General features: G+C 46.0%; 1 protein-coding gene and 1 non-coding gene across 2 annotated transcripts in view; both read right to left on the minus strand.

The window, feature by feature from the left end:
* RAB3GAP2 (RAB3 GTPase activating non-catalytic protein subunit 2) overlaps nucleotides 1-25,071 on the minus strand; it is a 67,832-nt gene that overhangs the window by 12,622 nt on the left and 30,139 nt on the right. Inside the window, exons 9-26 of the mRNA XM_006916233.3 lie at nucleotides 23,796-23,894; nucleotides 21,143-21,291; nucleotides 20,306-20,385; nucleotides 20,086-20,175; nucleotides 18,621-18,760; nucleotides 16,728-16,944; nucleotides 16,080-16,223; nucleotides 15,773-15,855; nucleotides 15,099-15,163; nucleotides 12,404-12,494; nucleotides 10,448-10,575; nucleotides 7,964-8,177; nucleotides 7,486-7,583; nucleotides 4,142-4,247; nucleotides 3,317-3,477; nucleotides 2,785-3,004; nucleotides 1,185-1,358; nucleotides 997-1,103 (exon numbers count right to left, since the gene is read on the minus strand). Coding sequence (XP_006916295.1) covers nucleotides 997-1,103; nucleotides 1,185-1,358; nucleotides 2,785-3,004; nucleotides 3,317-3,477; nucleotides 4,142-4,247; nucleotides 7,486-7,583; nucleotides 7,964-8,177; nucleotides 10,448-10,575; nucleotides 12,404-12,494; nucleotides 15,099-15,163; nucleotides 15,773-15,855; nucleotides 16,080-16,223; nucleotides 16,728-16,944; nucleotides 18,621-18,760; nucleotides 20,086-20,175; nucleotides 20,306-20,385; nucleotides 21,143-21,291; nucleotides 23,796-23,894 — 2,366 coding nt within the window. The remainder of the gene's footprint in view (nucleotides 1-996; nucleotides 1,104-1,184; nucleotides 1,359-2,784; nucleotides 3,005-3,316; nucleotides 3,478-4,141; nucleotides 4,248-7,485; nucleotides 7,584-7,963; nucleotides 8,178-10,447; nucleotides 10,576-12,403; nucleotides 12,495-15,098; nucleotides 15,164-15,772; nucleotides 15,856-16,079; nucleotides 16,224-16,727; nucleotides 16,945-18,620; nucleotides 18,761-20,085; nucleotides 20,176-20,305; nucleotides 20,386-21,142; nucleotides 21,292-23,795; nucleotides 23,895-25,071) is intronic.
* On the minus strand, nucleotides 21,854-21,985 carry LOC112483271. Its single transcript, XR_003047579.1, has one exon. It is a non-coding gene; the product is annotated as a small nucleolar RNA SNORA36 family (small nucleolar RNA).

A 25,071-nucleotide genomic window follows, 5' to 3' on the forward strand; every position in this document is an offset into this window, starting at 1 on the left:
TTTTGGTCAAAGGTTAGCCGATCGGACCACTTCTTTGTTTAATTAGATGCGTGATCACATATTTAACACGTACGTGATCACGTTAAAGGCTTTTTTTGAGGAAGGAAGACCGTCGTCAGCATTGAAACATGCGTGGGGATTAGTTTGCCAGCGAGATTTTCTCCAGGAGTGCAGCCTGAGGTGAGGACAGTGAGGGAGAGACTTCGGATCTGCGGAGAATGTACCAGGGCGCTGACTAGGGAGGCCGGTGTGCTGGCAAAGAGGGACACGCGTCACGTGTTTACATCGTTACCCTGGCGTCAATCCTGCAGGGCTGGCACCGTCGTTTAAAAAGCGTAGAGGAAGAAAACGAGGCTCAGAGATTCGGTGACTGGTCCAAACGCAGACCCTTGTCAGAAACTCTACAGATCCAGGCCTTCTGCCTCCAGCCTGGGGCCCTTCTCTCGACACGGCTCCCAGGCTGACTGTCCCGGGAAGGAGGACGGCCACCAAAGCGGTAGAAAATGATGCCTGAGCAGAGTGCAGAGAGCAACGAGGCTCAACCTGGGGCAGTCAGCCCCGCCAGAGCCTCCTGAGACCATGCGCAGTGAGGGACAGACAGACACATCGGGACCAGCGGACACCAGGCCGGCGTCGGGCTCTGTGCCGTGGCTTTCATCGCGGTGGCTGCGACGTAGCCACCTCCCACGAGGCAGATCAACAGGAAGTAAAACATGCGTCACGACCTAACGAGGAGTGGAGCGGACACACAGCAGTGGGCGCCCCGGCCTCCGACTCGGCGGCTCGGCGGCGTGTCCCTAGGCAAGGAACGCGACTCCTCTGAGCCCCAGCGTCCTCTTCTCTAGAGTGACCGCTGCGCTTCCCCAGTTTACCGTGGGGTCTGTCAGAGGCGGCGGGTGAACCAGGCCCGGCACGGCGACATCCCCGACGGGAGAAATCCAGGGTCCACAGCACCTACCTAAACGGAATCGCGTGGGGGGCGCGCGGGAGCCTCACCTCTGGGTCTCTGTTCCACTGCACCACGGACTCCCAGCAGCAGTGAGCGTGCAGCACGTCCGGCTCCAGGCTGCAAGGGAACTGCCGATAGGCCGCATGCAGCAAGCCTGCGAGGCGGGAGACGGGCGTCATTCCAGCCCCCGCGACCGCGCGGCCGCCCGCTGCGCGCCTCTCCGCGGACGCGCTACCTGGCGTGGCTCCTGGGTCCGTCTCTGCCGCTGGCGCCTCCGACAAACCTCCGTGGAGACCGCTGTTGGGTTCGTCTGCGGTTTCTGCGTCTCCTTCTGTATTAGCCAGTTTTAGTACTTCAGGGCTGAGGTCCTGTTTAAACACCCACTTGGCTACACTGTCCGCGATGCCACCTATAGTTTGGAGACAAGAAACAATGAGAATTTGCAGCGTTGGCCGAAGGCAGCCGGAGCAGGACTGATCTGCATTTGCTGTGAAGAGACCTAAGTGCCGCCTTCAGTTTTAAGCCTGAAGGTGATTCCCCAACCCCGTGACACTCAGCGGTGTTCGTACCGACCACTCAATGTGTGAGGGCCAGTGGGGTGTCTGGTACCTAAGGAATCTTCACACTCTCGTAAAATATCGGACCCATGTAATGCAGATGCACATGGATATCTATACCACGTACCTGCTACGTCACAAATTCAATACGCTTTACCAGCCATAGACAAAGGGACCAATACGTCTTTAAAACACTTTCATATAAGTGAAAAGAGATTGATTAGCTTCTTAGGGCAACATATTACTTTTAATAGTCAACTAAGTTGCCTCTATGGAGTATTTATAGGCAAAATTCAGCCACGGTAAATCAACGGCATGATGCTATGCCGTGCTGCAGTCGTCAATATAATCTAAAAAATTATAAATGCAAATGTGAAAAAAACTCATTACAGAAAACAAATTTATACATTATAATTTATCAGACTTTTTCTCTCAGTCTCCTTCCTACTTTGAGTCAAACGTCAACCTTTCCACAGGGAGAATGCCTCGCAGTGAAGTCGCAGTCCGCAGCGAGAATGAGAGCAGCGCTGGGCGACCTAATTTCTCGAGCCTGGCGTCTGAATCATCTGATAACTCTCGTTCCAGAATCAAGCCCCTGATTATACTGCTCCAGTTAATTTTAAAATGGTGTCCTCACACTTTTTCCAGGTGGCAGTACGGAGTGAGTTTACAATTAAAAATTTTTGCAAGTCTTATAAAGAATGAGAAAATGAGTTAACTAAAAAAAATATCTATAAATACCCTGGGTATTTACAAACCGCCGCCTGCATTCTGCCCACTGTGCTCTGTGCAGTGGTTCGAGTGCACTAGGAAAATCCAGCCTTGAACAGACATGGGGCTGGACTAGGGGGGACCCCGAGGGCCTTGGACGGTGCTGTGTGAACCTTTGCTTATGCCACCAGTGTGGGGGCGGGGCGGCAACAGGGGGGCCCTGAGCAGGGAACTGACGGGGTCGGACTGGAGAAAACTGAGAAGTGTGTGGTGGGTTATTCATATGTTGTAAAAATCCGAGTGTATTTCTCATTCTTTCAGTCATTTCTACAAACAAAAGCCCAGACCATACAGACACAGACACAGAGACAGACAGAGACAGACAGAGACAGACACAGACACAGAGACACAGACACAGACGGAGACACAGACAGACACAGACGGAGACGGAGACGGAGACGGAGACGGAGACGCAGACACAAGACACAGACACAGACACAGACACAGACACAGACACAGACACAGACACAGACACAGACGCGAAGGCTCGCGCGGCCCTGCGCTTACCTTTCCCTCCTTCTAGGAGCCTTTTAACCGAGAGCCTGGGCACGGGCTCGGCCTGCGGCGACGACAGGCAGTAGGGCCGCACGTGCGCTCCGCTGTGAAGCAGCGTCTGCAGGACGACACAGTCCTCCAGCTGCTGCAGCAGGAGCTTCCAGTACTCCGTGTCCAGGGAAAGGGCCTCCCAGGAGTCGCTGAGGGCCTCCGAGTCAGCGCCCAAAACCACCTGGGAAGAGTGACAGAAAATGCACTGCCGCCACGCGTCGCCAGCCACGGGCACAGCCAGACCCCTGCACCCAGCTCGGTCCCTGTGCAGGTGGTGACGACCAAGTTCAGCGTGCATGTCGTCCGAATGGACTAGTGAGGGGCAGCACCCGTCGCCCCCTTCCCCACGCCCAAAAAGCCACGAGAACCTGCCAGACACATGCTCCAGACCGTCGGGTCCCCGAATGCCGACGACAGGGTGGCCACCGGCAGATGGGAACAGCGCCTCGGCGGGCGGGCTGGGCGCGGGCGGGCGCCGCGGCTCTGCCCTCACCTTCCGCTCTGCCACGGTGCTCGATGTCTGCATGGCGACGCAGTGGCCCACGAGTGCAGCCAGGAGAGCGGCCCCGTTGTTCTCGGCCTGGACGCAAGCCGTGCGCATCTGCTGCCACCACGGGGACACAGACTGGGAGTCCCAGGCGTCATCGATGGCCACTGTGGGCAAAGTTCAAAAAGAAACTTACTCTCTTGATTTTGGGGGGTCCAATCTTTCACATGAAACCTCGTGTTAAAACTGAATTCCCCGGGGAGGTACTTGTCTTTTTCTGCGATGCTGAGGACAGAAACGTGGCCGCTTACGCAGAGCTTGCTGTGCCAGGCACTGGCGCTAGGGCTTTAGGAGTACAGATCAACAGTTTAACTAGGAAATAAATCTACAATCTATTTCATTCAGAACATGTGTATCCATTTGCTTATGCCGTGTTAGTCACCTTGCTCCTGAATCTACGTTAAATCTCTGTCTGGAATTTGTCATCATTGCTGAAAACTACTATTGAGAATGTCGTAAAAGATTACTGTCCTGATCCGACCAAAATTAATAAGAAAAATATTAACTCCTGTCAAAGACCATCTGATTTACCTCGCTGAGTTAAGGAAACGCACGGTTCACACCACGTTATTTCTAATTACGCAAAAGTTTAATTTTCATAACGCATACTTCCCGTGCGGTAAGAGCTTTCTCTTAATACATAAAAATCTCTAGAGTGAAATACTTTGTGTACTGTAGTCTCCTTTCGTTCAGCCAAATGGCCCCACATACACACACCCCCCCGTTTCTGTGGCATTTCAAACACTAAGCTCTGCTCCCCGGGCAGGCTACCTTTCATCCTGCTCAGGACGGACAGCATGGTGTGAAGGCAGCGGACAGACTGCGGTTTGTCCAGAATATCCTTTTCCTTAGAAAGCCAAACGCTCAGGAGCAGGGACTGAAATCAAATGGAAACCTTTTTCAGTCTAAAACGGTATTGAACATAAACGAAACTCTCTTCGTACACGCGTGTGTGTGAGGTACTCGGTCCTCTGGGCTAAGTCGTTGGTGGTGCTACCACGTGACGTCAGGGGTGGAACCGGTACCTCGTCTACTTAAGAAATTCTTTGTCATCTGTCGGAAAGCTAAATCCCAGCATTCCCATCTCTGGTCTCAGCACCGCCTTCCAGTCGGAGCCGCTATTAAGAAGTAAATCCTCCTTTCACGTCATCGGTAGGTCCTGTGACTTGAAGCGAAGTGACACAGGACACAATCGGTTTTACCACGGGCCAATTTACATAAATAAGAGCTACATTCAGAAAGCACCTCAGCAACGCTGTAACGAAACGGTGTTGCAAAGGGTGCTATTCGAGGACCTGCGGTATCAGAAAGGACACCACTTGGAGGCTTCAGCGACAGGAGCAGAGCCGGGGACCTTGCCCTCGTCTTGGTTGGACAAGGCGCTGTGGACTTGGCAATGGGGAGCAAGAGGTGAAACTAACAAACTCCAAATGTAAATCACAAGTCATGAGAAACGGATTTTAAACAAAAACACTTGAATCAACGTAAGTGCTTTTAAGATGCCTATGAGCCAGCATATAGAATTAAATTTGAAACATGTTTAGATTTATAAAATTCATACGCAGATAATTTTGAGATAATGAAAAGCTGAACGGCACGGTGTCACATCTGTAAGTGCTGGTGTCCGTGAAAGGCTCTGACGTGTAATTCTGCAGTACCTTCGATGATACTAAAAACACTCTAAAATGATAGGCTGACCATCAGCTTCAATGTATTAGTGCAAATAATTGTCAAAAATTAAGAAGAGTGAGAAGTTGAAGGAAATTAACTTAGGAGAAGGTCCTCAAGGCCAGGAGCTCTGGCAAGCGCAGGGCTCGGCACACCGTCTCATTTAACCCTAACGACTGATCAGAGATGCTGACGTGGGTTTCAAAGATGACGAAAAGGAAAGATAACTTACCCAGCAGCATACGGTCAAGGAGTCAAAACTGAAGTCTGAACCTAGAGCTGCCTGACTCTAACACGCATGTTTGCTTTCCTCTTTAAAAATTTGTACCTGTGCATGTGTGTCCATGTGCGTGCAAATTTATATATGTACATAATTTTTACAAAGACAAATATACCCGCTCCCACTTTTTAAAGTGAAGTCTTCTATTTCTTCCCATTTTTAAAAACTTGTATACTTTCTTTGGTTAATCCTTCCACATTTTTGCCCATGTCAGCCTCCTTTCTACGTCAACCGATCCAGAAACCTGTTTATTTTTCTTACAGCCAAAGACGCCGTTCCGCATTTTCCCTCACAGCCATGAAACGATGGCGATGCTGAGGACAGAAACGCGGCCGCTTACGCAGAGCTTGCTGTGCCAGGCACTGGCGCTAGGGCTTTGTGAGTACAGATCAACAGTTTAACAAAGCAGGGACGGGGCGGGGGGTCCCTGCTTTAGGAGATGGGACCATGTCACGCCCTGTTCCAGCTGCACACCCCGCTGCGCCTGGGGCAGTCTGCCAACGCTGCCCGAGCACAGCCGCTCACCCAGGCGAGTCCCGCTCTTCAGACGTCGCCGTAAGTCTCACCCGACCCCGTGGCTCATCGTCTACGCTGGCTAGAAACGTCTGATTGCCTCGCAGGTAATAAAAACATCCCACAAGCAACCGGGAACAGTTGGTGCTCAGGGTGCACATGCGCTGCAAAGCACGTCCAAGGGCCACGTGCGGCCACAGACTCTCTTGCAGGTTCACTGTTAAGGTGCCAAGAGCCTCAGTCCGGTTAATTTCAGGCACCGGGTGAAGGACCGGGGCTTGTTTCCGTCAGAGCATGCCAGGTCTCCGGGGTCTTGCAAAGCCTGATTCCTGTCCCCGTCAGCAGGGCCTCCAAGGGCTCGAAAAGACTGGTCACCCAAAGGCTTATTTTAGATTAAATGATATTTAGACAAATTAAGTGCCACGCCTTGATCTCCACACTCTAAACTCTTCCCTTCCGTCCAACTCACTCGTCCCCAGCTGGCCGGCACCCTGAGCGAACGCTGAAATGAAGCGTAACGCTTGACTCTCCTCTCCTGAGTCTCTCAGTCCTTCTCTCGGTCGCCCAACCAGGCAATTAATCTTTGCTTAGAACCTGCAGTGTGTTTTTCTTATTTTATAAGTAAACTTTAAAAATTCCAATCGTTAAGCTTTTGTTTGTATGCAGGTCGGTGGAAATAGGGGTGCCACAGGAGCCACCAGAACACAATGACACAATTTGGGAATCATTTCTAGGCAATAGTAAGATTTTTTTTTTTAGTTTCAGGGAAAACTGAGGTGAAAGAAGAAAAATAATTAAAGACGAGAATACAGAGGTAAATTAAGCTGCCACACAGAAACATACAGACGGACAAACAACAGGGAAAGACAGTATACAGAAGTCTACTGTATACAGCAAGGATGAAATAAGATCTTTTCCAAACATCGCAGCGAAGAATGTCCCATTCACAGTGTGAATTTTCGTAGTAGAGATTCGCATACTATAAATGTGAATTATTTCACGTAAGTGTCACATATGGCCATATTACTACATGATATTTGAATAACAGACTCTTAATAACAGAGTTCCCCTCCCTTCCCATTCGTAACCGTGAGTTGTGTGAAGTGATGGGTACGTGTGTCCCCGTGGGGAAAGGCAGGAAGGGATGGGATGATTCTTTTATCTACATTTCTTCTGGAACGAAGGCAGGAAGGGACCTCACGAGGCTGGGGTGACTTCCCTTGCTGTCATTTTTCCATGGGATGATTCTTTTATCTACATTTCTTCTGGAACAGAGATTAACCCTAACATATATTCAAAGTTTGGGAATGTCTGATAATTCTGCTTTAAGTTAATTTTGCTCTCTAAGATCTTTTTTCATTCTAATGTGAACATTTTTACTCACGATCACAGTCCACTGTCAATGCATGCCTGTCAGAGTCTGAATTTATTTTAGGCGGACCATGGAACACCCTTGTTATAATTTACAGGGAGTGAGAAAGATAAAATAATATCGTTCATTCAACTCTGATAATTATAAATTTCTTTGATCATTTTTAAATGGTTTTCACGTCTGTCCCGTGATACGATTTAGACAATGGTTAAAATAAAAAGGGCGAACACTTCCAGATGACGTCAGCGAGGAAGAACGGCACCCAGCACAAGGCAGCCTTACCAGCAACAGCTGAGGGCTCAGTCCCGCTGACCCCAAAGTGCGACACACGTCCTCTGTGGAGCTTTCTCCATGCAAACATTTCCAAAAAAAGAAACTGCCTAGAGAAACAAAACGAAATGCATTAACCAACAACTACTTACCATTCCGGCTAACAAGCCCCCCAAGCTGCAATCCAGACCCCCAGACGGACAAAACGACGTGAGAGAAAAGAACGGTCCGATGCGCCTAATTTCCTGGAGAGGAGGCGAAGCACTGCACGCCCGAAAGTGTCTCCGCAGCACACTCGTGAGCACGACACGAGTTTTCTGACACAGTAGTAGCTACAGATCCACAGTGTCTTTTGTTGACGGGAAAATATAAATTCAAGTCTTTGGTTAATTTCACTTCGAAACAAACCGAATCTTCGAGATGCTGTAAGTGCCCCCCAGGCTTTTTCTAGAAGAGAAAGGGTTCCACGGCACCTCATTATTCTACCCACCTAGAGACACATACTCCTCTTCGCTTATCTTCCTTATGTTGATCGCATCTTTCTCATATTCCAAATATTCCAGGAATGTTTTTACAGGCAACACACCGTCCTTTTCATCAGAAAATCGGACAACAGCCCTCGTGTTCTCTTGTCTGTACTTCTCTAATAACGCCTGGAGCTTAAGCAGTTCTTTTTCATCGAGCCTTAGTAACGCAGCCAAGTCCTTAAAGATAGGGGGAAAAATGTTCTGAATAGACCGTATTTCTCTCTATGAAGCTGACATACGTGTCAACCCCATCATCTGAAATGAAGCGCAGGACAATAAGCAAATGACTTTTTAATTAACGTGGTAACTATACTGTACTCTATTATTGCGCGTAAAACTTGACTCGCATTCGTGCATAGGAGGTTATTTAAATAGACTAATCTAGAAATGCTACATATCACTAACGGTACCATTTTTAGAAAGTTTCTTGAGATTACTCAGTACTCTTCTAAAACGTTCCAATTTTAACAAACATGTTAGTCTGTAATCAGAAGAAAATTTAACTGGGTGTCAACTGCCATTCTTGTGATTCTGAGGAAACTCAAGAACTACTCAGTAAATAATTGAATCCTTATTTATTAAGCAGCGTCAGCACTATAAAATAAAAACACTGGAAAACAAGCCTCACTGTACCTACGTATAATCCTCCACGTGCCTCTCAGGGATGCAGAGCTGAAGAGTCGCCGATACAACCTACCGGCTTCTCAAACTATCTTTACACACCGTATGTGCAGGAACATCCTGATACTACTACTATTTTTCTAAATTAGGGACAAGGACACACACACACATATGACCATAAATTTGCCACAGCAAGCAAACCTTCCCCCGCATGCTACATGATTAAAGCCGCACTCTAAAACGAGACTGGTTTTATTTGTTTATTACCTAAGGCTGCTGTTTTTAAAACAAGTAGTAACGCAAAGTGCTACTGCACACCGCAGAAGTTCAATGCTACAGTGAATTTAAATGAGCCTATGTGAACCACGTCCCAGAGACAGCAAGGAAGAATTACTTCAGATCTGAACTCCTGTGTATACAAAATCAGCCACTTAGCCTCGAAGCCAACTGCATGTTTTTTTGAAGGATCTAAACAAGTCTACAGCGACGGTTTCAAGTCTCAAAAAGTGCTTTTAAAGTAAAATAGAGAACGAACTGCCAATTGATTTTTAAAATTTTGTAATCTTTAATTTTGCACACCAGATGAGAGCTATCAAGTGCAAGTGAATTCTATAGGGTATTATTAATGACATATATTTAACCTTCTTTGACGGGCTGAGAGAGAGTTTAGAACTTATGAAAAAATCGGGCATTGAAGAATCTATGAAATGTCTAGGCAATCCTGTCAACATAACTTAATTCAACTGAACCTTTTCGTTGCTTGAAACAATTTTATACTACGGCGAGGTAGGCAGAAAAACAAAAGATTCTGAAGAAATGGCTTTGTCATGTACAATGGCAATCACAGGTTATTATGAATAGATTATTATTAAAATAACTTACAAAGTCCATCTATGATCCCAAAGATAAAAAAGATGTTGGAATGTGTGGCTTGTTTTTATTACAGAGAGAAAATCTCTAATTTTTGTTTAAAAAAATTTTTACTCATGATACTATATGAATTTAAAATAAAAGGCTTCCACTAACTTTCAGATATACCAGATGATTTTCTTAAAACATTACCAGTGACGTGACAGATCACTAAATCACTTTAATGATAACCTTCCTTTAGGTGACTATCAGACATGCGTCCCTGACGCCAACAACCAGCCAGGGTGACACAGTAACCCGAGGAAAGAGAGGACATATTCCTCTTCATTCCCTCTTAAAGAAGCTTAATTTCTCTGTATGGAGAGTAAGAATTTTGTATATAGTCCTCAGAAATGAACAATACTGCACTATAACGAAGACCACAGGGTGCTGTCACTTTTTTATGTTTTGTAGAATAAAAGCACAGAACATTTACTATGATTTCAAACAACTTGATGCAAGATAGAATATATTCAAAATGTATTTCATTATGTAGCATATAACAGAGCAAGCTATACGAGTTTGCCAACAATACAGAAAAAGTGGTCTCTTTTATTTGGCAAACCCGTTTTTTTCCTTTAAAACAAATTAAAGTTTCTCTAGTTCAATAAACTGAATATATTTGAATTGTTAAACCTTGTCCATGCTGTATTATAAGAAGTGACCTCAAAAAAAGGAGTTGAGCAAAACCAAATGCTTCTAGGTTGGTATAAACAGACCAACAATAAAATTTAATATTCTAGCATCAATGATATAAATTTAGCAGCAACACAAAGAGAGCCTGCAGGAGGTCTTGTTAAGAAAATACAGCTTTAAGCTTCATAAAAATGTTTAATTTTCTACACTTTATCAACATAAAAATTAAATAAAAATAATTAAAGAGATTATTTTGCATAAGGAGAAATGGGGTTACTCACATTATCAGAGCATGGTGTGTCTGAATGAAAGTCAAGGGCATTTAACTGACTGACAGACTCATAGAGATGGAGTAATTTCAGTTTATTGGCACAGAACTGGAGCAATCCTTCGTCGACAGACTCAAGCTCTAAAAGGTAGAAGAAAAAATACATTAAAGAGACATAGTTGCCAGACTCAGAGAAAGGCTTTTCTTCCTTTAAATTTCTTAATATTACATTAATTCCACGACATTCTCTTTTATTAAATGCTGGGATGCTTAAGCTATAGCAGATTAATAAGGTAAAGATAATTTTTCCATCATGGCAAGATATCTAAATTTTTAAATGAAATAAGGTGCTCTAAAAGTAGGGGTGGGAAAAAAAGGGGAAAAAAAGAAAGAAAAAAGAAGAAATATCTTAGTTTAATACTCAAATTTAAGTAAATGATGTGGAAACAGCTTTGAGAATGTCCTCCCTCCCCCCGTAACTCATATGCTGCCTGTCAGGTTCACTCACAAAGACAGACAAACCACAAAGCTGCCCAGCTCTTCCCGCTCTCGCGCTGGTCAAAGCTCTTATGATTCAACCGAAAACTGTGAGTTGTGACACATGTGTCCTCAAGAAAGGGTGGCAAAGGGACCTAAAGCAGAATTCCACTTACCCTCCTCTATCAATCAGGTTTTTTTCAAGACAAATGCTGGAAAATACTTTCTATATAATAGGTTCCTGTATGGTAATTTAAACATTTATATCTAACATAAAACGAATACTTATTCTTTAAAAAATCAGACCCTGAAAACAACCCCCAAGAACTCATTTCGGATACAGTAATCCAAAATATTGTCTAAGTTGGAATAGCCGTAATAAAACTTAGCATACTGAACACTTGAAAGTTTTAGGAATCTCATTTATGGGCAGAACTAGTGATGATTTTATGGAACTCCAAGAATGGTGTTGGTTTACTCCCAGCCCAGTGCAGGATAATTTTTAATAGATTTTGATATTTTGTTAGATTCTTGCAGGAAGGGAGGGAGGCTTTATAAGTGTAGTATACTTTTTAAAGGAGTATTTCTAACAAGTTCTGTGCACTAAAGAAGTTCATTGTTTACCAAATGTCAGCTATACATGTGTTGAAAAAAGAATCTCAAAATTAGGATTAAAGTCTTGAAAAGGCATATTATGATTTGTTAATTAAGCCACTTTAAGTTGGCTTAAATATAAATATAATTAAATATAAAGCTGGCTTTATATGATTAACATGACAAGCAAAAACTCATGACTAGATAAGTCAGTATCCTCCACACTACAACTCAACTGATGCTAGGAAATCAGAATAAACTGAATTTTGCTGGCTCAGCTGGAGAGACTACGGAGTTACGACCCCACAGTTCCACATGTAATTCTTGTTCAGACAAATTCTGAATGGTAAAAAACCAACCAGAAAACTCAGAACTCATCATTTAATCGCAGCCTGTGATTGTGGAAGTCCTGACTCCGTCGACTGGATTCCACACACGAACACAACACGTCGAACCACGAATCATAAACGTGCGTCACTACCTCGGTCGAAACGACATTACTTAAAGAATGCCCCGCTACGAAAATCTCCCTTCTCCCATGAAGTTACACAAAAAATGACACAGCAAGAAAACCTGGCTGTTTTGCTAACTTTCCCTTCATGCCAGCGGCTTTGACTGTTCTCTATCAGAATAATTACTTCTCATCGTTCCACGCTGGTATCTTTCTTCACAAAAGAAAAATATCTGTGGTAAGAAACAGAGTCGACATACTCAGAGAAAGCTCAGATGAAGAGCTATCCCCAAATACTGAAGATATGAAATGTTTCCATTTATCCCACACATGTAATTGCCACACTAACGTGGCATGATGGTGTCACAGGCGGAGAACAGCTTTCGCCAATCAGAGTCATAAAATCTGAAGTGAGGCCATAACCGCCAATCAGTACGAACCCATTACCTTGATTTTTTAAAGCGTCCAGCAGAGTCTGAGTGATGTTCCTAAGGCAGGAAAACGGTAAACGGTCACACGCCAAAACGCTTTCCAAAGCCTACAAGGGAGAGATGGAGCGATTCTAGCAATCAGAAGGCAATGCTTTTGTTCTTCAAATTCGACATTCGTGCCTACACTCTCACGACCCCAAGCTTCGAGGGAAGCTCCATTTTTAATGTGTTTTAGTATAAATACCTGAGAATTAAAGTTGCATAAGTAATACGTAACCAGTTTCTTGTGCCAAATAAGGTATAACGACAAAAAGTCCAGAGAATGAAACACCAGAAGGCAACAGACATTTGACAGAATGGCAGGAACAGAACGGAAACGGAGATAGAGCTATTTCTCGACAGGAATAAGTCCAGAGTACATAAGTACAAAGGAAGAAGCAGAGGCTGTTATTGTCATGTCAACAATAAAAGCCGACAACGAGCGTGGAGGCTACAGACCATGCTAGATATATATACGCCCCACACCTCACCCCACCTCACCCCACCTGCCCCTTCCTTCCCCCTGGGAGAAATTTAAGGGACTTCACCACCAATTCCAAATTATTTCTTCATGCCTAATGAAGCACCCATCAGAATCACCATTGGGTTAGACATAGCAGGCAGTTAACTTAGCATATTAAATTGGATTTTTACTGATGAAATCAAACAGTTTACAAGGTAGGCAGAGAACAGGGCACGAGACAAATAAATACCAGATGGAAACACAAGAACCTCTGTGTGTCTGTGGGAGAGAAATGGCCTTAGAGGGTGGCTCAGGAGGCGGGCCAGGGCCAAGATGACACTACTATCCGGAGGATATAAAGAAAGTGACCGAAAGAGGCGAATACCCAGGAAAACGTAACCTGCCTCTGTTCTGTCTATTACACAAGCCAGCAGCTGGCTTATTCATTCTGAAGTCAAAACCGATTTCTTTTCTTTCGTGTCGAAAACAATACACGACCTTCACTACTGGGGTTTCCAGCATTTGAAAGAAGATTTACAGCTTCACACACAGTTCAGTAGTGTGAAGGGAAGAAGAGTTTGCACCACGACGGTTTCCCAAATCGTGCCGTGACGGAAAAAAGGAAGATGATGTCAAATGAGAACTGTGTGAGGCACATTCTCCCTTTACACTACAGACTCCTTAGATGCCTATCCGAATGCCACCTGGTCCGAAGTCTCCTTAATTACTGAGACTTTGCCCTAAAGAAAATGAGAGCCAATCGGCTGTCCATGGAAAGGAAAACTTGACTTAAAGTCAGACTTGCCTGCTCTACGATGGGACAATAAAAAGCATTTTTTAAAAAACCACCATAATAGTAAAATAAGAGAGACAAAAAGAAATCGGGATGCACGGAACGCTGCCATGTCTCCAGCATTAGATGTGGTGGATCATGGAAAGGACATATTTGCCAAGGTCCCTACGCGAAGGAGCTTCAAGGGAGGAGGAGGAAAAAGCCGGGAGCTCCGTATGACCACGTCCACGGAAGAGCTCGAAACGAGGACGTCGCCAGCTTCCGGTTGGGATGAGAGGGGCGGGGAGTGCAGAGGCCGCCCGGGGACCGCAGCCCTGAAAGACTGCACGGTTACAACGTGCGCGGACGCCAGGCCACTGGGTGGGAAGATCGGGAATCGAAGGCACCGCCAGACAGCGTGTGCAGTCGCAGGCCTGGCGAAACAGACCCAGGTGACGGCACGTGGCGCATTGAGGCTGGGGGTAACAGGGCTGTCACACAGCACAAGTGCGAGCCCACGTTCGCACGGCCATTCCGAGAAGTGACGTCACTAGCGCATCTGAAGGAGCTCAGAGCCTGGCAACTCCCCTCCCAGGCATAAAAGCAAAAGCAACTTTTTTTAAAGACAATTTTTATGAGTTTATTTGAGCCCGACTGATGACACGTGCTGGGGCGCGAGATCACAAATGCGCCTGGGAAACCCCTGCGTGGGGGCGGGGTGGGGGGGGCCGGAAACGTGTAGAAAGATAACGGTGGCCTCACCGTTTACAGCAGCCAGAAACTGGCCACCGCGTGAACGCCCCCTGACGGCAGAGCCGGTGAACTGCAGCCGTGGGGTGGGAGCCACACGCAGGCCACGAGGCTCCCCCAGCCGCCGCACCCACATAGGCGACTCTCCGAAACGTCACGCCGAAGGGCTGAAGTCGCGGGAGACACGGGGAGGGCTCCATTTACACGAACTTTCGAAAGGCAGACGATGCGGTGACATGTTTTAAAGGAGCCGTATAGAAATGCTAAAACTCTCAAGAAAAGCGACAGCGAGAAGAACGCAAAATTCTGACCACCGGCGCCCCGCCTGCAGTGGGGACGGATGCGGTTGAGGAGGGACACGCGGGGCTCTGCGGGGCTCCCGGCAACATCTGTTCCTAAGGCGGGTGGGCGTCCACGAGTCTAGTTTTATTCTTTGATCAGAACCCGCGTTATGTATGTGTGCGCACATATAAATCACAGGCACTTGTGCGTACGGTAAAAGTAATCAAAAAAAAGGAGAAAAGCGCCAACAGGAACGTCCATGTGGGAACATAAAAGGATGAGCATGAAGAAAAGCATGAAAAGAAGACCTCGGCCTGTCATGTCTGGAGGGAAAATCAAAGATTCTCTTAAGAGGGACATGTGACAGCTACTCGGCAGGGAAGTTCACATACGAAATACACTTACTTGTTTTTTGGTTGCAGGGTACTTAATATCAAGAATTAATTCCTTTATTTCTGTTTCAACCAAATCTAGAAAGAGAAAATTAACCAAAGTGAATTTTTCACTATTACAGGGAAACTTTCTTCTGAAAGAAAAATGCATATTGTACTATCGGTCAAGTTTAAAGGATTTCTGGGTCCTTGCAGATGGTAACACAAGAACCTCGGTGTGTTTGTGGGACAGAAATGGCCTTAGAGGACGGCTCAGGAGGCTGGCCAGGCCCAAGAGGACCCTACTACCCGGAGGATATAGAGAAAGTTCACTGTTTAAACACAAGTGAACGTCTCCAGAGGGCACACTCAGCCTGACTCCAGGGGGACCTGACCCCACGGGGCACGCTCGGCCTGACTCCGGGGGGCCTGACCCCAGGGGCCACGCTCGGCCTGACTCCGGGGGACCTGACCCCAGGGGGCACGCTCAGCCTGACTCCGGGGGGCCTGACCCCAGGGGGCACGCTCGGCCTGACAGGGCAGTTGTACTAAGCAGCACACGGATCCCTTGCCCCTCACCTCATTCTGGAAAGGGGCTGCTGCAGCTCATCGGTGCGTGGAGCGCTCCGACTGCTCTGTTCACAATATTCTATTAATTTAAAAAACGACATGACAGTGCGCTTTATCATTGTGTTAAAGGACACCTACCCAGAGCGGGGGGTTTCGCCTTCAGCAAGGCTGCCAGCTTCTTCACGAGGTGCATGTCCTTGGCTCGTTCACTCTTCTTATCACTGAAACAAGACGACGCATTCTTACGGGCTGTGAAACGGTTTTCCTTCTGACTCTGACACTCCAATTTTTTCTTATCCTTTATACTCTTCCTACCTAACTTTAAAGATATCGGTCTAATGAGAAAAAAGAAAAACCCGAGAAAACAACTACAAAACGAATCGCTAAATAAGGGACAGGAGAGGTCGGCAGGGTGATGGCAGCGGCAGACGCTCGCAGAGCTCACCTCAGTGCTAAGTGGAAGGGGACAGTCACTGTTTTCACGCTTCCGGACACGGGGTCGACGAGGCAGATCTGGTAAGTCTGTGGCTGCCAGCTCTGACTGGTGACGTTATTTAAGCCCATTATTTTATAGCCAGGATACAGAAGCCTGAGGAAATCACATACCAACATTGGAAAACACTGGAGCAGGAAGAAATGCCAGAAGGTGCTTTCGTGACTCTGAGTGACCTCCAATTCGGGAGCGGCGGCAAGGGGAATGAACAGACTGCTCCCCGAATCAGAAGCAGAGGACTCACTGGCAGAGCAGTACTTTGTTAAAATGTGCTAGAAAATCCATGAACATGGGCCTATTTTGCGACGACGCACAAAGCGTCCCCCTCACTTAACATCGTCACCCAGGGATCTGAAAGACCCTTCCACGGTGTAAGGGCTGGGGACACACGGCAGCCCCAAGGCTAACTGCCACTCAGGAGCATACCGTGGACTTTCCAGTGAGAGCTGTTAGTAAATAATTATACACCAGGCACTCGCAAGAAAAACCACGATGAGAGGCATTTCGGGTCTCAGGCGACTTGCAACTGAGGAGCCGGTCTAACGAAAGCTCTCCTCGTATAAAGCGTTCCTTCCACGTCAAACGCCAGCGGCCGCTCACCTGCAGTGCTTGCCCACGTTGAAGGCCGCCACCCTGGGCCCCTGCTGCGCGCCCCACACTTCCAGGATCCCCCTCCTTGGAGCGTAGATCACGAGGAACTGAGCTACTCGACCGGGGCCCTGCGCACCCCCGAAGCGGGAGGGGTCCCCCCTCTCTGGCACCCTTTCGTGGAGGTCCTCTACGACCTGGGTCCAGCCAGTCTGTGCGTCCCGGTACCCTTGGGGACAGAGGAAAAGGGCGCTGATGAGTGAGTTAACCTGAGTTCCACGGGGGCTTTCTGAAGCACTCTGGGATAGTTTTGGGGGGAGAGGGGATTTAAGAAAAGTTGTAAAACTACGTTATTTTTAAATTATGAAATATCTTAGACAGAAAATAATAATTATAATAAAGATGAAATCAATCGTGAAGTCTTATTAAGTCTTAATATTCTGCTCTATTTGCTTCAGACGACTTTTTACTTTAAAAAGAGAATGGGTGTCACTGAAGCCTCCGCGTACCTCCCCTCCCTGACCCCTTCCTTGCCCTCCTCTTAAAATACTCTCCCCCTTTAAAACATTCTGGGAAGGTGATCAGGTTTGGATTGAAAATAAAAATCCAATGAAAATACAAGAAAAAGCTGAAACTGATTTCCTGCTATTCGAGCCCCTTGGCGGTCGGCAAACGGAGAGAAAATGGGCTGAGAATGACGTGAGGAGGTGCCGCTGGCACCATCTTCCACTCTGGGGGGGTCCTTCCCATGGGGGGGGCCCCTCCCACAGGCGACAGATGCCTCTCTTCCCAGCACCTGCCGCTGAAAGGTAAGTAAGCAACATGCCATCAGCGAGCCCGCCGGCCCGCACGCGGCCCGCTCGGCACAGCTGTCTGTGTTCTGTTAGGCTCTTGCTGGGAACACCTCCCTGACGCATTTCGGAAGATAAACACCAACGAGAAATGACGTAAATGCAGCACTGAAGCCGACTCCCGCAGACACGCACACACGCGGCAGGTGGACGCTGCAGGGAGAGAGTGGACTCGAGCTGGTCCACAGCAATTTAACGTCCTCGAATCCATCATTCCTCACGTTGTTAAGCACAGACCTCCAACCACTGGTCTGTGCTGCCATGTTACTATTCCAGACAATTCCAAAAGATGCATTCTCCACTTCCTCCTCAGACAAGATTTTATTCTGTTTGGGCTGACAATGTGCCCACATATCTTCAAGTCTTCCTCGTAGTTAGGTATGACCATGTGACTAAGTCCTGGCTAATATACTATAAAAAAAGGCTGCAGGGACTTCAGAGAATATCTTGAAAGTAGACTGACTCGGTTGGCAGTTCTTCCTTTCCCCTTCCTTCTTCCTGGAATGCAGATACGAAGGCCGGAGCTCCAGCAACCATTTGCACCATGCGATAACCTTGAGTGGGGAAGCTGCGTGGAAGGAGACTGGGTTCTGAGGGTACCGCGGTGATTTCATATCAGTCCTCTACTTGGGTCTGTTACTAGCAGCCAACTGCAAGTCCACACTGAGATGGATTCTGCTAGGTTTTGCTATTTCAATCCGAATGACTTGGCATTCTCGATTTGGGGAGGAATCTGACTCAAGCCTGGCCTTGGGAAGCGGAATGGATGCAGCAGGGGCAAGAAAGTGAGTCCGGGAATCGACAATGAATGAGAACTGGCAGGAAGTACATAAAAAGGAGGTTACGAGTGCCTATGAGTTGATCAAACTTAAAGGATTTATCAATTGGACCAATGGACCAAGTGCTGCCGATCTGAGGTCACGTTAAAAAAGAATAAACATAAAGGATTAAACAGTATTCGCAACCAGAAGCTAAAGCGATGATCATGTTGCTCAACCACTGGGGTAAAAAGTAAATGAACTTTACTTCTGGATTTCTGTAAGGACATACATACCTTTCCACATGCGTATTGCAATTCCTCTAGCTACGTCCAATAAAATAACTCTGCCAAAGTCATCTGTTACTGCTGCCAGCGTGTTACATGGAGACAGACATATGCTTTCGCCGTGGCGTCTAGAATCTGGAAGTCCAAATCTGATATTTAAAAGAAAAGAAGAAGCTCGGATCACATTCCAATCTAGAAATATGTTCTGAAACGCATTAACAAAATAGGCTGAATCTGGTTTTATATAAAGAAACATGAACCTCACGTGGACTAATAGTTAACTTATTAACTATTCGCATCTGACATGTTGTACTATAAAATACATTCCTTCCATTATAAAATCAAAACAACTGTGTTTCGTTCATAGGTTTTTGACGCAGATGTCCACCGCCTTATATTTGGAGAGGACATCAAGTACGTTCCGTCCTTCCTTGATTCAGTGGCGTGTCACAGGAAAGAACTCTCAGAGCCAAAGAACGCTGTGCTGCCCCCACCCCCGACCCAGGCATCTTCTGTCGACTTTTAATTCTTAGTCCTCATCTGTTCTTTTTCCCTAGATTTCGTATCTTGTTGACACCAATATATCAGCTCGAAGCAAGAACTTTTCTTCTTCTAATTATCTCTAAACTGCTCTTGGTCAATGATCAATCTTAGACCTGCGAGTAGGAGAGAGCTCGAGGCAGCGCCAGAGCTCACTCTGACCAGCGCCCGAGGCAGCTCGACCTCGTGGCACCTCCGCGGGGCGCACGGGCCCGTGCGGCTTATTCCTAGATTCTTGGGTGAATTCAGTACGTGTGACATGTGAAAATATTTTTAAATAAGGTGAAAAAACCCTAAAAGATAGACTTCAATAAAATTTAGTAACGTAATTATGTTTCTTTAGGTGAAGAACATCTAAACAAGGGATATTTCTATTCCTTTTGTGGTGGGACTTTATACAACTAGGGGGCAAAACGCATGCCCTGTGCCCCCCAGATCTGACAAATCACACCAAACATCCTCCGGCACCACAGAAGCAAGGGAGCACACTGCAGCATTCTGAAGAGCGCCTGAACGCGTGTAACTCCCATTTTTAATTTTTTTTAAAAGAAACCACTAAGTATTTTTTAAGTTTATCGGCTTATTGACGACTCTCTAAATGTTTAAAAAAGAAATTCATCAGCTGTCACCAAATTAACTGTCCTGCAACGTAAGCTAAGTTTATAGGTGTTTAAAAAAAACAAACGCACTCACAAATACATAGTGAGCACCTGTGATCTGACGGGGAGACAGCAGTGACTAAAACGGGCAAGGACCACCGTCCTCACAAAACTGACACTCTCCTGGGAAAACTCATCCCATACTGATGACTTCTCAGAGGCTCCCAGGACTCATGAGGTTAACAAGTGAACTCAACACACGGAAAGGCCTTAACGTGAACAGCACTGAGAATTTCTAAGAACACTGCCCTGTGAGCGGAGCACGGCGGACTTGCCTTACAGCTAACGGGGTGGCGGGCTCCAGCTTCGGCTTCTGCTTCTGCACCGTCTCCTCCTCGTGCTTACTCTTCCAGCCCAGCCAGCCACTGCGGAGAAAGAACGCTCGGAATCAAACCGGGGCCTCCAGAGCTTCCCAGTGCATTCTATCAAATGATAAGTTAACGCGAAGCCAGATACAAATGCGATGCTTTTTAGACGGAACTGTCACACGATTACCTGGCAGCGTTAAATAGAGCGGAAGTGAGTTTGCTGGCAACAGCTAGTGCGACGTGAGACAGCAGCGGCTGTGTGCTTCCCTGGAAAACAGAACGTTTGAGGGAGGAAACGCAACAGCTGGCAAACGAAATTGACGACGTCTGAGAAGCTGCACAGCCTGGACCAAGAATATGCAGCTTCTTTCAGGAGGTGAGGCAAAAACCTTATTTTAGGAAGAAGCGATACCATCGAAAAGTTTTACTCTATAGTTTAAAAGGAAAAAACACTAGTGTCTGGACCTTAGGATTTTCTCCTTTAAATTGTCATTTAATTAAGGAAACTTGAAGACATTCAGATGGCATCGCCATAGCAGGGCTGTAAGTTTCCCATCTATACACGACTTGCTCCTTTTTAAAAATATGTATTTTTATTAAAGTGAAAAGATAAGTTTGGTCGATTTTGAGAAGGCTGCCTTTTTAAGCGAGAAATAAGAACTGCCAAACCTAACGCCTAACTCTCCCCTATTTTAAGAAGCAATTTTTACTACTGTGTCAAAGACAGTCGGCGGCTCCACCGTCCTTACCATCCCCGGTGACTCCCGTCACCGACCCTGGGCTTCTGATGACCGCGCCAGTATTTAAAGGCAACTTAACCACTCGGGGCATCAGAGACAAAGTTTGTTTGTTTTACATTAACTTTAGTACCTTTTCAGTCAATCTAAAGGATTGAGAAGTGAGTTGGAGTTCATTTTAGCTTAAACTGAAACTTAGAAACAGAAACTGCCTAATCACGTGCATTTTGTAGACAAGTGGAAGATCAACCTGTGGCCTTCTTCATGATCAGAGATGAAGCTCTTACCTCTAACGCATAGAAGAAGCCAGTAAACGGATTGGACCCCACAGTGATGTACTGAGACATGGCAGGTGGGCTGTTTTTAATTGCTGCATTGAAGCCGCCTATGTTGGAGGCAGTCTTCATTTGATCAAAAGGGGACAGCGTCATAATACCTAACGATAAAGCAATAATACCACGTGATTCGAATGCACTGAAATGACGTCGTCACTGAAAGTCATTAAATGTTTACTTCAATTCCATTTTGCCTAATTTTATTTATCAGACAAAAGTCATTTTTAAAAGCCACAAAATCAGTGTCATAACGTATTCATAAGATACTACATCCTCAGCCAGGAGGCGCTTCCTCACCTCTTCACAGAGCTGACTCCTTCTTGCCCGTCATGTCTCGGTCTGAGTGTCACCTCCCTGCAGAGGCCGGTCCTCACCCGTCTCCCTGAGGGACCCTCTTCCTGTACTCGCTGTCATAACTCTGCCGATTTTCTTCGTGACGCGCACTAACGTTTTGCTATCACTGTACTTATTCATTTGGGTTAACTGTTTATTGTCTGTCTTCTCCTCGCTGGAATGCAAGCTTCATCAGGGCGGGGGTCTGGTCTGCCTCATATGTCTAGCACCAACGCTGGCTTCTGGGACGTAATAGGTACTCACTCATTTATTTGTTGATTGAACTATTGAGACCTTTACATAAAGTTCATTCACTTTTTTTTTCCCCCATTTTGTAGGCTGGGAGATAAATGAATAGAGTAATGTTTTCTATCCAATTATTTTCCCTAGCCTGTTTCAATGTTCCAAAGTTTAATTGACAGGACAGGGAAGCTACCCTGAACTGGACTCAACACTTTGGATTTTTGTAGCGTTATGACATTAGCAAAAGATGTCAAGAGAAAGCGGACGTCTGCCAGTAAGGTGTTCATTAGCGAATATTCCACTTAGTACCATGCAATGGAAACAGACGGCCTGCGTGTCACGCATCTTCTGTCTGGCCCTTAGATGCACGGGCCCGCCCTTCCTCCCCGCTCGCCCCCAGAGCCAGTGTGTGCAGACTGTGCGGACCTCCGGCTGGGCTCAGACAATGCGAAGCCCCGTCAGGAGATCCGAGAGAGGAGAATCAAGTCAGGATATCCGGGTCCCTCTGACCACTGAACAAAAGCCCATCCCCCAGCAAGGGCCAAATGTATCTCAGATCTGTCCACCTCTCTCCAACTCCACTGCTCCTCCCGAGACCACGCTGCCGCTGATTCCGCTCCTCAGCTTCAGGTTCTGGAACTCTGTCTGCCCTCGCCCTTGAGGCCCAGGAGGTTGACAGCTGGGCTGTGACGAGCCCAGAGATACTACACTAAGCCTTCCGGTTCTCCAGCCCCACATCCTTCGAAAGCTTCTCTGCAAATAAAACCTTTTCGATTACCCTGTTTCGAGGATGCCATCTACCCTCTTTGGGATAAAATGTGTACGTGTCAAAATTGATGCGAAAGTCCCTTCTGAACACGCTGATTAGAGAAGGGCTACAGTCATTGGTATGACATGGTATTTGTGAAAACCTCTCTCCACACGCTCATACCGTACTATGCACGCACTTACGTACATCAGCGAGGACATTTACCAGAATGCCAATGCTGAGATCTCTAGATAGTGGGATTTAGGGGGATATTTATTTCCTTTTCTCTTTACTATTTACATACTATTTGAATTTTTTAAGTGTACACTACGTTGATAAACAGAAAAACTCACACGTATTTTAAAATAGCATTTCCTCCTTCTCCGCCCGCATGTCTGCGAGCTTAATTCAGAAGCTCATGACCGCTTACCAAGAGCACTGCAGCTTCCTTACACACTCAGTCCTGACCCCTACCCTGCAGCCTCTAAACTTCCATCAAAGTGAGTTTTCTAACAGGCTCAGTGATAACAGTCTCTTTGCTCAGAGTCCTTCCACGGTTCTCGCGTGGCCAGGAGGAAGACCTAAAGTCTCCGCACAGTACACTAGGCCCTTCGCTGTCCGACCTCCATCTGCACACGTGGCCCTGCTCCTGCCAGTTCTCCTTGGCGTCCACTGTCTTCCCAGCATGCAAGGCGTCCCCACCCTCACGCCTATGTGGCCAGAAGCCTCCTGTGCTTGGTCTCTCAGCCCCTTCACTCTCAGATCAAAGCCTCAGGGTGAGGGGCTCCATGGCCCCACTCCGGCTGGCCCACTTGCCCACAACAACCGTGCTGTGGCACCGTAACTGTCTTCCCATGTCGCCTCCAACGAGACTCATGCTTTCTTGTAGTCTCCGTATGACACCTAACACGGTGAGCCCCGAAACACTGGTGACAAGGAGACATCTGCTTTCATCCCTATTCTGCTGGTTGAAAGGTCACATGTTTAACATACTAATCCATATGGTAATGACACGAATTAAACCTATCTGCAGAAAAAAGTCAAACAGTGAGTGACTTAACCTGTACAGTATCGCTGCTGAGGACGTAGTTATGAAAACTGCTACCATTTCTCAAAGACATAAAGCTGTGATCATCGGTAAGTCTGAACTGCCAAGTGTCTCACTTAAGGCGATGCATTTTCTTTACACATGAGAATAAATCTACATTCCTAATCAATGAAATACGTCAGTCAAAAAGTATAAGAAGTAAATTCCAAAAGAATCAAACTAGTAACACTTACCAATACTAGCGTGATCAATAATAGTATCGATATCTTGTAGACCCCATTTCTTATAAGCTAACGGTGGTGGCTGGATGTTCTCATTGCCTGATGCTGCAGCTGTTGAAGAAAAATGAGATAAACCAATCTTAACTCTAATGGATAAAATGAAGTTTGAGAAAATATCACAAAAAATCCAATAACTTGATTTATAAAGCAATGTAAACAAGGCATAAAGTGAGATTCGTCCACATTAAGAGAATACAATAAAACGCAAACGTGAAAAAGAGTAAGTCGGCTGTCATGAGAGATTCTGGAACACTCCAGTAATTAGAGGAGACGACTGAAAGTTCTAGACCATGACTAAAAATCGAGGTGAATTCAACTGCAACTGAAACCAAGGAAGCAATTTCTACCCCTCGAGAAAGACAGTGGATCAAACCCTGGGGACAACAACCAGGGCGCTTCTCAGTAAAAACTAAAATCCCGATGACGTGCTGGCAAGAGCGCGTGGACAGCAGGTCACCGCGGCAAGTGACCAAGGCCAAGCTTGAGAGAAAGGCATGTGACCAGCAACGGCACCGCCAGAAAAAGTTAATGAAATGAGATCATCAACCTCAGCATTTCCCCCTAGTGAGTGAGTAACAAAAGGAAAAGCAAGGTCCACTTATCAGGAAGTTCTCATGCTACAAACCAGAGCACAGCTGGATTCTGGCTGTTTATTCTGGAAAGTGAAGACAAGTACTAATCCTCTAAGCACTTCTGATTTGATAGTAAAGCCAAGAGGAGAGAATTTTCCTATATTGTGAAATAAAAGTCACATCAATTTGTGGCTAAGTAATCAGATTCTTTTTACGGCAACTTGCAAAATAAAGGCACTAAATGGTTTATGTACTTATTTCCTAGAAGACAAATGGCTTTATGGTCTTATACAGAATAAATAGGAATTCAAAAATAGTAAAAATTAAATGGCTGACAATACTAATTATAACATAATAGTCTATTTCCAGTTTATTAACAGGACTTTTACCTACAGAAAATTGCCAGTCTCTCCGGGCATATTTATTTATTAATGGTAACAATCTGAAATGTCCCCGAGGTAGTGAAGTTTATAATGGGCTATATTTAAATAATTTTTAAAATTTTGAAAATAGAGAAATTCAAACAAATCCGACTTAACAAAAAAACATATTCTGTTAGAGAACCACAGAGCCAAGACTTCATAATTTTACCCATCACATCGATCTGCTAAAAAGACAGTGAAAAATATTTTCTTGCAATAGAGAGAATCTGCATT

The sequence above is a fragment of the Pteropus alecto genome, unplaced genomic scaffold, assembly GCF_000325575.1.
Source record: "Pteropus alecto unplaced genomic scaffold, ASM32557v1 scaffold65, whole genome shotgun sequence".
Lineage (NCBI taxonomy): Eukaryota > Metazoa > Chordata > Mammalia > Chiroptera > Pteropodidae > Pteropus > Pteropus alecto.